The sequence below is a fragment of the Pseudopodoces humilis genome, chromosome 18, assembly GCF_049639895.1.
Source record: "Pseudopodoces humilis isolate 2021_Gansu_Grassland_sample_001 chromosome 18, ASM4963989v1, whole genome shotgun sequence".
NCBI classification, from domain to species: Eukaryota; Metazoa; Chordata; class Aves; order Passeriformes; family Paridae; genus Pseudopodoces; species Pseudopodoces humilis.
This window is the reverse complement of record NC_142217.1, coordinates 3237323-3250979: the sequence shown is the minus strand read 5'-3', so window position 1 is coordinate 3250979 and position 13657 is coordinate 3237323. Positions and strand designations below refer to the sequence as shown.

The 13657-nt window shown below is 49.2% G+C and overlaps 1 protein-coding gene across 3 annotated transcripts in view; it reads left to right on the top strand.

Annotated features, from left to right (window-relative positions):
- Window positions 1-1349: 1349 nt before the first annotated feature.
- SEC14L5 (SEC14 like lipid binding 5) overlaps window positions 1350-13657 on the top strand; it is a 39550-nt gene continuing 27242 nt past the window's right edge. The window contains exons 1-3 of one of the 3 annotated variants that reach the window (XM_005522794.3): window positions 1350-1425; window positions 5140-5245; window positions 7085-7160. In XM_005522794.3, the coding sequence (XP_005522851.1) occupies window positions 7098-7160 (63 nt within the window). In that variant the 5' untranslated portion in view covers window positions 1350-1425; window positions 5140-5245; window positions 7085-7097. Of the gene's footprint in view, window positions 1426-4692; window positions 4713-5011; window positions 5031-5139; window positions 5246-7084; window positions 7161-13657 lie in introns of those variants that run through there. The other 2 variants (XM_088063909.1, XM_088063910.1) reach the window with 2 other exon arrangements.

Genomic DNA, 13657 nt, shown 5'->3' with positions numbered 1-13657 from the left:
ACAAAGCGGCAGTAAATGTGATGTTACTTCAATACCAGCAGGCAAAGGGGCAGCTGGGCCTTAGAGAGAACCTGAAAGGAGGCTCTGAAGGTGCAAAATGTTCTCCAGCCAATCTCTCACATCCCTCTCCTCCACCACTCTTGGTGCCACACACCCCAATGCCCCAGAACCAGCTGCTCAGCCACTCTGATACTCCAAAGTTGGCAGTGTTGGCATCATTTTCTCCATAGAGCCACTGCACCAAGGACTGTCACTGGATGGTGACAACTGCCCAGCACATGGCCTGAAAAACAGGGGCCACTCACCCTGAGCTGCAAAACCTCCCAAGATTCACCAAGCACTGCACAGATTTTCAGAGCTGCTGGGAGAGGGGGAAGCTGAGAGGTGAGGATGACTTCCAGTGTCACTTGGCTGGGTGATCCCCTTGTACCTCATTAGAGAGTACAGTTTGGGGAGTATTTGCTCAAGGTGCGGTTCACAGGTGTATAAGAAGTCACATAATAAATCAAACAATACAGTGCAGTGATAGGGTGAGCGAGTCCCTCGTGAAGGGCTGATCCACCCTGGGATGAGCAGGATTTGATTGTGTTTGGGAGCTGCGGCTCTGCCTCTTCCAGCCCCGACCCGAGAAGGTTCCTCCTCCTCAGGGGCAGGTGCCAGTTTGGGGAGAGTCATAGAAACATGGAATATCGTGAGCTGAAAGGGTCCCATCAGGTTCAACTCCTGGTCCTGCACAGGACACCCAACAATCCCACCCAGTACCTGAGATCACTGTCCAAGTACTCCTTGAGCTCTGGCAGGGTTGTTGCTGTGACCACTGTGGGATGGGGTGAGCTCATCTCCACACACACCCCTCGTTATTCTCCCTTTCTGCTCGCATGAGAACTCACCTGGAGACGTGCCTGGGTCTGGAGTCCTCAGCACAGGAAGGATATGGAGCTGCTGGAGCGAGAAAGAGCGAGTCCAGATGAGGCAGGGAGATGATCAGAGGGATGGAGCAGCTCTGCTGTGGGGACAGCCTGAGAGAACTGGGAGTGTTCACCTGGAGAAGGCTCCGCGGAGACTTCCCTTCCAGTGCCTAAAAGGGCTCCAGGAGAACTGGAGAGAGACCCGGGACAAGGGATGGAATGACAGGACAAGAGGGAATGGCTTCCCACTGCCAGAGGACAGCGTTAGGTGGGGTACGGAACAGGAATCTCCCCCCTCACGGCCGGGGCCCACCTTCCCCTCAGCGAGATGGCGGCGGGAGCGCGCGGCGGGGGGGGGGGGGGGGGCGGCACGTGCGGGGGGCGGGGCCCGCCTGCGCCCCCCGCAGCACAACGGACAGCGCCCTGCGGGGGCGGGGCCGGCAGAGGGGCGGGGCCGCCGCAGCCGCGGGACCGGCCGAGAGGGGGATGGGCCCGGCCGGGCTGCGCCGCGCCCGCGGTGAGGGGGAGCGGGACGGGCGGGAGGGGAGCTGGGATCGGGAATATGGGTGTGGGATACGGGAGGCGGCCGCGGTGAGCAAGGCTCTCCGAGGGTCCCTTGGGGCCGCCGTGTGAGGGAGAGCCGGGGGGGTGTGAGGGGTGTGAGGCTTTTCCTGCCTCGTGTGCCCGGGCCCGTCGTGAGGCGGCAGAGCGGGGCCGCCGGGTGGGTGTGCGGCGCCAGGAGCCGCTCTCCTTCAGCCACGAGAAGCTGAGAGGGAAATTTTAGTCATAATCCTGTGGGATCAGTGAGGGAGCCGGTGAAGACCCGGGCGGTGGGCTCGGAGTGTCGGGGGATCCCTTCAGGTGCAAGGGCAAAATACAGCGGTTCTAAAGTTGTCAGGTTTGTGGGGGGAGTGGGACGGACGCCGGCTGAGGGGCGGGCGGGGTTCGCTCCGGGTGGGCTGAGCCATGGAGGGGGCTGCGAGTGCGACCCCAGCACCAGCCCCGAGCGGCTCCGGAGAGCCGGGCACGCCGAGCTCCCCGCGGACTCGGGGTTCAACAAATCTGCCCTGAAACTCGCCCTGAAGTATTTATAAACTGAAAGGGTGATCCTGAGCAGTGGCTGTTAAATGCATTGATGGGTTTGGCACAGGGTGCCCAGAGAAGCTGTGGCTGCCCCATCCCTGGAAGTGTCCAAGGCCAGGCTGGACAGGGCTTGGAGCAGCCTGGGCTAGTGGGGCTAGAGCTAGCCCATAGCAGGGGCTAGAACGAGATGGGCTTTAAGGTCCCTTCCAAACCATTCTGTGATTCCATGTTTTCAAGTCAGCTTGACTAGGTGAACCGAGTGTATTCTCTGGGTCGCTTGGCTTAACTCCTCCAAGCAGTAAAATTGGTCTATAGATGGTGAGGTGCTTGATGTGTTGATGGCACCACTTACCTGGTGGGGCTGATGACAGCCAGCCTCTGTTCAAAGAAAATACAGCTGCAAACTTCATTCAAGGCAGACTGAAACAGTTTGCTGGTGCTTTGATGTACTGTCGAGTGAGCTGCTGCCTGGGTCTACTCTTGATTTACACATGAAACTGAAGCATGGGTTCCTTGGCAGAACAAGGATGTGAACTTGTTGAAGTGGGTCCAGAGGAGGGCACAGAGACACCCCAAGGGCTGGAGCCAGGCTGGGAGAGCTGGGGGTGCTCACCTGGAGAAGAGAAGGCTCCAGGGACACCTCAGAGCCCCTTCCAGGGCCTAAAGGAGCTCCAGGAGAGCTGCAGAGGGACTTGGGACAAGGGATGGAGGGATGTGAGGCTCTGGCACAGGTTGCCCAGAGCAGCTGTGGCTGCCCCATCCCTGGCAATGTTCAAGGCCATGTAGATGGGGCTTGGAGCAGCCTGGGATAGGGGAAGGTGTCCCTGTCCATTTCAAGGGGGGGAAACAGGATGGGCTTTAAAGTCCCACTCCAGACCATTCCAGGATTCAGTGTCTCTTATTTTTAAATTGTGTTTGAGAACTGAACTATTTCCTACACTGTGGATGGATAAATCAATGTGGTATGACTTCCTGTGGAGTAGTAAGGTGAGGAATGAGGGGGGGTTTACTTCAGGAATGCTTATCTCCTGCTGCAGGCTGGCAAATATCAGGGAGTTAATGTATTGCTGTGCGTAAAAGTTCTGTGGCAGTTGTTTGGTGAGAAAATTACCTTATGAGATGGATGTGTGGAAATATTGGGCATGGAGCTTGTTGTGATACACACATGGAAGAGAAACAGCTCTGAGAGCAGAGTGCTGGACACTGTTCCGTTTCCTTCTTCCCCTCAGCCAAAAAGACTGTTCCTTATTGTGTGGTTAGGAACGTTTAAATGTTGTTTGGGTGTTTGTGTTGCTTGTCTTTGGTTTTGATCCATGCCAAGACTGCAGGTACTTCTGCCAGGTGTAGGAATGACCTGCACCCTCTGTGCTGCTTCACCTTCTCCAGAGGTGTTTCTCAGGGGGCAAAATCAAGTCCTGCCTGAGCAATGTCTGCTTCTAAAAAATGGTAAAGGTTTATTGTGGCACCGTTCTGCCTTGAGGCTTCCTTATATCAAGCTTCAAAAGACTTGTTCTTAAGTTCTTAGGTGAAAAAGCTCTAATAAATATCCTGCAGCTTGGTACTGTGTTATTATTCTGTGTGTAAAGCATCAATTACAATATCTCCCTAAGTGAAAGGCACCCCAGGCAGAGGAAATGTCACACATCTTTCTCTCCACCTTTCTCTAGAAGACAGGAGGAAAGAATGCAGCCCTGTGGAGTCTCCCTTTTCTAACTGGAAATATCAGCCTAGCTGGGTGCCACAGCTGGCTTTCACGTGGTGTAATGGTATTTGAGGAAGTCAAGAATCCTGCTATTTTCAGCAGGTCTTTGTCAAAAACAAAACAAAAAAACCTGCTTAGTTCTCTTCAAGATGAAAAGCAGCCACCACAGGTGGGAGAAGTTAATAAAGTCACTTGCTGCCAGTTCCACATCCAACAGGCAGCTCCAGTGTGGAAGGAGCTGACTGAGCTCTGTGCCTGGGAGAGAAGCAGGGGTAGGGGGTTTGATGCAGGGATTTCTGTATATTTAATCTATACGCTCAGTTTCTGATTTCCGACCATCTGGCTATATTCTGTTGAGTAAGCTGCTCCTACAAATAGTAGAATAGAATTCAAGCATATGGAAAATCCCTTAGGTGCACAGTGGCTGATTGTAGATGAGAAGGAAACACACAGTTAATGTCACTGCCTGTCCCTTTGCTGTGTGTGGTGATGTGTGTTCCTCACGGGAGCCCTCACAGGCCTGCTTTCTGTGTTGGGGGAGCTTCGGGTGCACGACTGTTTCTTCAGAATTCACGTCTCTGGAATGCTCCCAGAGCTACAGCAAATGCCATCAGGGCTCCATATCCCTCCTCTTCCCTGGAACACCCAGCAGGTGGATCTTGAGCTTGTAATGAGCTCTCTCTGCTTGGTTCAGAGAGGAGTTGCTGTGTGGGCTGGAGCAGAAGGGGTGCCCAGGGAGCTGAGGCTCTCGGGGCTCAGTGCTGTTGTCACAGTGTGTCACAGGATGCTTTGTGGAATGTGGTGGCTGTTGCTGTTTTCCACTTTCAGGTGTGCAAGAATTGAAATACTTTTAATATCTGCTTGAGATGGTTGTTATTTTTGCAGATTTGTTGCTTCAATACATTAACAACTCCAACTTCCAGGCTTTTATCAACTACTCCTGGGCTTTTATCAACTACTCTGGGCTTGGCCAGCTGGAATTGAGCCTCTTTCTGAGTGTTTCCCCATGGATGCTCCAGGTGTGCCTCCACCTGTCGACTGAGATTTCTAAGGTCATGCTGCAGTTCAATGTGTCACTGCTCTTCACCTGACCTGTCTTTCTTGATATGTTTTTTTAGCCAGATGCTAATAGGAAGTCGAGTAGGGAGCTTGGGCCACTGTGTAGAGCTGGATGGGTGTTAGAGGAGCAGACATACTCTCTGGTTAGGTGGTTTCTTTCTGGTAGTTGAACACACCTGTTTATAATTTGAGTGGAACACAAGATGACTTTAAAAACACATCTGTCTTTGATGCTAAAGCCCTGGGAAGATGCACGTCTTGAGCCCAGATGCCCATTGGTAACACCTGAGACTCTGTCCTTACCTGTGCTAATCATCACCTTCAGCCAAATATGTCAAGTAGCCATCTTTCACTGCCTTTTCTGATGTTTTTTTCCCTTTTTTCCAGGACTTAGAGCAGGAGTCCCTGTTGCTTTGAGAAGCACAATGACCATCTCACAGCTCTGTTTGGAGGAGAGGGTGTAGAAGGTCTGCTGCCACTGCACTCTCCTGAGGTATGAAAGATTTCTAGGCCAGTTGTGAGTTATCAGCTGTCATTTTCCCACTGTTTCCTGTGGGTAAAATAGTCACTGGCTCTTTTTCCCAGCCTTCCCTTAGCTGGGGAAGCACGGAGGCAATAAACCTGTGGTAGCTGGGTCCAGCAGCTGCCAGGGAGCAGCAGGTCTGTCCAGGCAGCTAAAGGCTGCTGAGCTACACTTGTGCCATCCCACTGTTCTGTGGTTGGTGCCTCTGTTCCTGGGCTGTGGGTGATTCTAGACTGAGTTCTGTTCTAGACTCTGTTCTGAGCCTTCCTGCTGTGGAGGTCTCTCACCTTCTCCTGCAGAGGTGCAAGAAGTCCTGGTGAAGGAGGTGAGGTCAGAATAAGCAAGATCCCAGCTAAATGTACTTGAGGAGGCTTCTCCAGCTCTATTTGCACTCACGGGGAGGGTCCCCACCCAGCCTAATCATGTTACAGGTCGTGTTCCAAGGTGCCCTGTGCCTCTTGGCTCGGGTATCTGATACCTGATAGCAGCCCGGGCTTCCTGGGGTGTGCTTGCCCTGCTCCTCTCGCTGCACTCTGGGTTGGATGCTCTGCTGGTAGGTTTTTCCCTGCATTGACTGGCTTTTAGCACCAGTGAGACTGTGAGAGATCCAGCGATTCCTGACTTTTGCTGCTTGGGTAATGTGATCCTCTGCAGAGAAACTGTCTGATTGCTGGACCCTATTTCTCAAAAAATCCCCCATTCTCAGGTACTCAAACTTTTAAAGTCCTTTCCCCCTTGCCCTTGCTTAGATTTTACAGTGTGATGGCATTTTGCAGTAATTTTTGAGGGAGAATCTATTGCCTTTTCATGTTTCACCTCTGGTTTTGGGCTGAAAATGTCAGGGATAAGTTGTCTGAGTGCTCTGACTGTTGAGTTCAACGCTACACTGCGTCATGTTGCCGAGGGCTGTGTCTGCTCAGCAGTGGAATTTGAGTGGGGTGGAATGAGCACAGTGCCTCCAACCAGCCATCCAGCCTTTTGTGTCCTGATGTTCATGGATGGCATTAGCAGGAGCAGTACAAAGGAATTCCTAAAGGAATTGCAGAAAGCACCCTAATAATGATTTGTGTAGCTCCCTTGAGATGCTGGTTACTGATGCATGTTTGAGGGTTAAAACCCAGGCAGGAGAGTCTGAGGGAGGAATCCTGATGAGGACAGTGAGAGGTGGCTGGGAGCAGGGAAATGCTGAGGACTGAATTGTTCCCATTGCCTGCAGTTCTTGCCTCAGTTCAGCTGGAACAGTCGGCATCCAGGCAGTGGGATGTGATTGCCAGCTTAGCATCAGGCATGTTCTTTCAGCATGCTGCTTCCTTTTCCTTCCTTTCCGTGAGCTAAAACAACTGAATCCTACTTTGTGCACAAAAGTATTTAAAACACTGAGCTATGGGAAGCTGTGGAAGCTTTCAATGAGAAAGATTTTGCCCTAATGATTACAGATATAATGTAGGGAAGGGGGATATGGAAAAGAATTTCCATTTAAGCTCTGCAAGGCTTCTAAGACAGGCTTCTTCTCCACAGTACGATTCATTCTGCCTTTACATCTCTGTTTTGTGCTTTAATTGTTGGGAGTTCTGTTGGAGCTCCAAGTTGAATTTACTGCAGTACTGCTGGGAAGCAGCACAGGATGCTGGAAACAGGGACTGCAGAGTCTTGTCTCTGCCACTTACTGGGCAAGATATTCTACCTAGTAAATCTTCTCTCTATTTGTAAGGAAGAGTTACAACTTCTAGTAAAATCTGTAAAAACGACCTATGTATTGCACTGCTTGACGTGGGGGATCTAAAATATTCCAATTTTTCTCTATTACAGGTGTGTGGTAAAAATGGTGCAGAAATACCAGTCCCCAGTTCGAGTCTACAAATACCCTTTTGAGCTCGTCATGGCAGTGAGTAACACTCAACACTTTCTCTGCTCCAGCTGCTGAGGGCCAGTGGGAGGTGGGGACTGCAGGTTTGGCTGATGTCTGTGTCAGTCCTGCTGCAGGAGCTGAGCCTTAGCTCCCCTCCTTCAATTCTCCAAGAAAAATAAGGATCAGTATCTCAGCATTAAGAATGGAAACTTAATTGTTAGAAGGGGGGGGGGGAAGAAAAAAAAACCTAAGAAAATCCAACCTTCTGTAATTATTCTTTGACAAGGAAGGAAAAAAAGAAATTGACATTGTTAGGCAGGGTCAGTTTGTGGCCAGACACCTTCTTTGCCATATCACCAAATGCCACTCAGTTCAAAATCTGTCCAGATGTGATCCCAATTAGCACTGTAGTATGGATGTATCTACTGGATGCTGAATAATACTGAGCTTTTTGATTTGGTTAAAGGCTGGAAATCCTAGGAAAAGGTCTTCTGTGTTGTTCTTCCCAATCCACTCTGATTGAACTGTCAGGTGATCTCTTTCCAAATTTTGTGATTTCCACAAGGGGCTTGAGGGCTGTCATTGAAGTTCATTTACTGGGGATGCAGAAGGCTGATGTTGACCGTGGGAGCTGCTTTAGGCAGAGTTTCTCTCTGACATTCTGGGCTTTGTCACAATGAGGTGTGAGTCAGATACCCTTCTCAAAGGTTTGCTGTTGCATTTCAAGGCAGCATTTGGGCATTTTTAGAGGAGCTTGCTTATGGAGTCTTGCAAGGTTTTGTTTTGCAATCTACTGGGCATTTCAGTCAGCTGAAGGGATCCCCAGACTTGGTGTTTGCCACTTTTACCTGCTGCTTCTTCCATTGCCTGCTCCCAGTTCCTTTAGTCTATGGGAGTCTGGGAATGAGGATGGAAAGCTGCAGCCCTTGCAGACAGCTGATGTGATTCCCATGAATGGAAGGGAGAGTCTCTATTGAGTTCTTCTTGACAATGTGGCCTCTTCAAGATTCCTGAGAAATACATGCCTTTAGATTTGTTTTGTCCAAAACAGCCTCCAGTCTTTTATTTCAACGGTCAAAACTGGGGCAGTTTATTCCTCATTGTGAATAAGGGACCCCAAAAGTAGCAGCAGCTGAGAGTGATTGCTGTTCACTTTGCTGTCTGATCATCCAGATGAACACTGCTTTTGCTGTCAGTTGAGCTCCTTCCCAAATGCACCCTCTTTTTTCCCAGTCTTACCCAGATTTGCCATGTCTAAACCAGTAACGTGCCACAGAATTGCCCTGCCCAGTCTGGGGCTGATGTCTGTGGCAGTGAAGCTTTCCTGGCTATGCTCTTTGCTCTCTCAGTGCATCCTACCTGAGAATAAGACACCAGCACCTGTGATGAAGATCCTGGGAGCCTTTGCTCCGTGCATACCTCTCCACATTTCTGTTGTCTCTTTTAGCAGGATAAAGCTACCACCAGATGCTCCTCAGTAGATTGGCTGCTAATTGAGAAGGGCTGCCTTGACACAAATCCTTTGTAAGCTTGTTAGCACGTGTCTAAAGGCTTAATTTTGAAGTGGTTTAGTTTTATTTGCTTTCAGTTTTTCAGTATTACAGAACTTAAAATTCCCTGGGAATTGAGGGCTGGCATTGTAAATGCCACCCTTTAGTTGTTCAGCAAATCTTAGCAAAGTTGTTAGTTCTCTTTCCAATGAACATGTTCCTTTTGCAGGGTCACCCAGCAGACTGTGCTGTGGAGTAGGGAGCTGAATATAGACCCCTTAGCCCCCTCCTCCCCCACGATGTCCTGTGAAAATCCTGTGTTCCCAGCAGGATCTGCTGTTGTAGAGCAGCATTTCAGTCTTGTGGTGGTCCGTGCAGGCTGAGCTGGATGCAGACATGGTTACACCACAGTTGCTGTGTTCAGATGGAGGCTCCCGTTGGTGTGGAGGCAGCGCGGATCTCACGGATCTCACAGAGCTGTCAGGTACCAGCTGTCAGTTGCTGGAAGTTTTGTAGGGAAGAGTGGGTGTGCAGTGAAGCTGTTTTGCTCCTCAGCACGTGGCATTGCTCTTAATCTCCTTCACCATAAATCTGACAGCAGCTGCCTCAGCACTGAGATTCAGCTGCTTTCATCTTTTCCCTCAAATGCTGTGTGGGAACCTTTGGAGTGCTGAGGTCTCAGGCTGTGGTAGGAAAGCAGAGGATGCAGGGGTGACCCCAAGACACCCCTATATTTTACAGATCTTTGGGCACCCTTCAGTCTGATACACTTGTGCTTAATTCCTCACAGGGGAGGGTAATCCCTCACAACACGGCCTGAACAGAACACAGGAAGTAAATTGGGAAAAGTATTTTTCCCTCAGAACCTCCAGTGTTTGGACCGTACTATAGAAAGCAGTGGGTGTGCTTTGCTCACATAGGAGAGTTTGAGAAATAGGGTTGTCACAGCCAACTTTGGCAAGCAATTCCTTGTTTCCTGGCCTGGCTCACACAAGTGGTGTTTCCCTGGCCCTTTGTGGAGCCCACCCTCAGGAACAGGAGTTCTTCAAGAAGGAGAGACTTGTGGAATTGTGCAGAGGCCATGTGTGTGCCTGGGGCTTTGCTCCAGGGCCGAGCTGGGGCTTTTCCTGGTGATACCTTTGTTATTGTGTGTCAGGGTAATTGTCTCTGGATTTACACTCTGCCATTTGCTAATGCTCCCGCAGCTTGGGCTGGAGCATTTGCAGGCAGGAGATTTTACATGTATTCCAAGTCCTTGCAAGGACATTCCCCTCCTTGCTGTCTTTGCCAGTCCTGTGCATTTGAGGAAGTAAAAAGGAATCAGCTTAATAAGTCTTGTCATTTGGGAGTTCTGAGTTTTTTCTTTTTTCTTGTCCTTACTTCTAAAAAAGATTTAAGCAAAGGGTGGTTTTTCCACACCTGCCTAAGGTCAGTGTAGTCATATCCACCTGCTTTGTTCCTAACTTGGATACACATTAATGGATCAAAAGTATTATGCTCTTCAAACACACATTCAGTGCCTGACACCTTCATGCCCTATACTTGAAACAAACCTTGCCTTCCATTATGCTTTGTTATCTTGTTGTGTTTTTCCTTTCTATTTTATCTTTTTTGTCTGTGTCCTCTTTTAAATGGAGCTGTTCCTCCCATGGATTGTCCATGCCTCTCTGGGCCCCATCTTCCCTTCAATTAGATCAGTGGATTTGACATTGCATGTCTTCTGATTTTATCTTATAGCCAAGAAAATTCCCAAGTATAAACTTTTCATTTTCTTTCCGTTGTAGTTGGAAAGCTAAAAGAGATTTTTGAAAAATGTTGTAATGAGTGAAAAGTCCAGAAGGAGAGGTACCTGTGCCACATACCGGCAAATATTTCTGAGCTTCCTGTGATATATTTGGGATGAGAATTTGGCTTGGGTGAGCAAATCCAACATGCAGGAAACAGCTGAGAGAGAAAGAGATTGCATATTTAATGTTATTTGCAATGAATTATTAGGTTAGATGAGATAGCTGTAGCTGGAGGGTTTCAGCTTTGAACAGGGTGGGGAGTTGTGTTCCTGTTATTTTTAGTAGTGCCTCAGCCCTTCATGCTCACGGTTGACATCAGCCATTTTCACACACTTTAGAGGATTTATAGGATTAGGTCCCTAAAGCTACAGGTTGGGAATAACCCCCCAGAGACCTTACAGGGTCTTCTGTATGTGATGGATGATTTCAGTTGCTGCATTAGTTGTGCAGATGAGAAATCTGTGACAACACTTGTCAATGATTTGCTTCTCTTGCCACAGTGCACTTCATGTTCCACTCTCACTGCTGAGAGCAGTTTACGACTTCTGCTGCAAGAGAGGGATCTTTCTGCACTACTATATAAAAATAAACAATGATTTTGGGGAAAAAGAACAAAGATCAGGGAGGTTTGGGAGGTTTGCAGGAGCATCAGCTCCTATTGCCTGTGCAGTTGTATTTTGTGCTTGAGACAAAACTGCTGTGGAGCCCCACATGTGCCTGATGTGAGTCAGTGCTGCTTTCTGCTTGACCTCATTTCTTGGTGCTGCCCACGGCATGTGCTGACACATATCTGAGCAGCTGGGAGCCTGAGCTCTTGGACACACACACATGAAGAGCCTTGGTGTGTGTTTCTGTGCTGGCTGAGTGCTTCTCATCAGGCCAGGGCAACTCTGCTCCTGCAGCAAGAATTTGGGTGGGGGTGGCTCCTCTGAGGTTGCCTTTTTGGTGTGGGGATGTTTCTGACTTCCAGCATCACTCTGGTAGACCTGTGGCAGCTCATGAATCCCCTGCATGGCTCTGCAAGTGAAAGCTGCAACATCTGAGCTCCTGGCCTGCACTTCCAAGCAGCTCCCTGACTCTTCTGGTTTTAGTGGCAATTCAGTGTTCCTTGAACACTGGGTGTAGAACAGTTTGGGTTGAAGGGTTGAAGGGACTTTAAAGTCCCCTTTAAAGCTCATCTCATCCCACCCCCTTCCATGGGCAGGGACACCTTCCACTATCCCAGGCTGCTCCAAGCCCCATCCAGCCTGGCCTTGGACACTTCCAGGACACTTGGACAGCCACAGCTTCTCTGGGCACCCTGTGCCAGGGCCTGCTCACCCTCCCAGGGAACAATTCCTTCCCAATATCCCATCTATCCCTGCCCTGTGGCGGGGTGAAATCATTCCCCTTTGTCCTATTACTCCAAAGTCTGTCTCCAGATCTGTAGGTCTCCAATGTTCTTTACATTTAGTTGATCTGCAGTTTTTTATTTCACAGGCAAGACAAAGTAGGAAATTAACAGTGGATGGTTCTGCTCCAGCTCAGTACAATTTGAGTGTCAGAGGTTCTAATGAGCTGAGTGACAAATTTAATTCAGGCTATGAATGCTGCAAGTTTATTTAAAGTCAGAACTTGCTTCTCATGGAGTAAGCAGCAGAAATATTCCTTCTCCATCATCTTTACTCTCTCATCCTGTACACAGGGTCATACCCATGAAAAGCAAACATCCACTGTCCCAATGTGAGATGTCTTTCTCTTGTCTGTTGTCTTGCCTGACTCTCAGGAGCTGTCCTGATGGTTGTCACTGGATTTGGCAGTGATCTTCACTGCTGTCCCTCAGTCATCAGCCTGCTCTGCACTGCACACTGGCAAAGCTTTTGCTCCTTTCCAACAGCTGAGGATCTGGCTTGAGGGTTACAAGCAATAGTTACCATCCAGGACAACTAAAATCAAAATGCATCACTCATTTCACAACCATCCTAACCTTCTTTTGTATCACCAGTTTTAGGAGGGTTGTAGATGTAGGCTAATAGAAAACAGCTCCTTGCTGTTTTGGCTGTCAGGCTTAGCTGCAGGAGAAGAAACTGAATGCTGGAGATCAGGTCCTGACAGCCAGAACTGCTTTCTATACACTTTTTCAAACTTATTTTCCTTTTCAGCATCAACATGCATTATGTTAAAGTTTTTCAATTTTAAATAGCTTTATTTAATGACTTCTTCCTGTTGCCTTTAGCAGATTGAATGTATAAAGAGACTGCTTAAATCCTGGTGTGCTGAATGTGCTCTCTTCCCTAGTGCTGTGGTGTCTTAAAGGGTTTGATATTTCACTGGCTGATGAAGTGATGCTCCTGCAACAGAACCTCTGAGCCCTCTTTTGCTACTTAACACCCAAACAGCTTGGGCTGTGCTGGTAACAGATGAATGGTATGAGAGCTGTACAATGCACAAGCAGGCTGATGTCTAGCAGGGGTCACGTCAGCTCTGTGGGTTTGTTCAGAGTGACAGTTCAGTGTGTGTGTTCACAGCCCAGCCAGGCCTCAAAGGCTGCTGCTGTCTTGCTTCCTAAGTGCTGCAGATTGTCAGGTCACCTACAGTGCCGTGTCCTACAGTGCCAGGGCACTGATGCACCACAGAGGACACTTTGGGGGGTTCCTGACTGCTGAGTTGTAATTACAGGCTGGAATCCCCATCTGGAGCTCCACATTGCACCATTATGCTATTGTCACAGCCTGGTTTTAAATAAAGTAGAATCTTAACTAAAATAGTTGATGCTGGTTCGTAATCTCTGCTTTCAAGTGTGAGCTCTGGAGCCAGGAGAGCACTTGCTGCAGGGAAGCAGAGCAGTTTCTGGCCACTGGAATCCTCAGAAGCAGCAGTGAAGGCACAGAGGGCTGTGTGGAGCAGCCTGGGAGGTTGGAGTGGAGCTCTCAGTGCAGCAGCTGCAGGAGTGCCAGGGGAGAGGATCCTGGTGTCCTCTGTGTCCCTGGGTGGCTGCAGGTGACACAGGGAAGAGCTCTGCAGTGTGTCCAGTGCTTGGAAGCTGCTTTCCAGCTGCTGTGACACAGGTAATGGCACAGCTTTTAGTTACTGCCTGAAATGGTATTGCTGGCTGGCAGGACCCTAGAGATGGAAAATCAATGTGCAAGGGGGAAAATGCTTCAAAGTAGGTGCTCTTTGGTGTCAACCCATGCCACACATGACATGAAATGCCTTGATAGTAACCTAAGCTGTATTTAAGAAATCTCTGCAAAACAGGATCTGCTTTGTTTGTTAT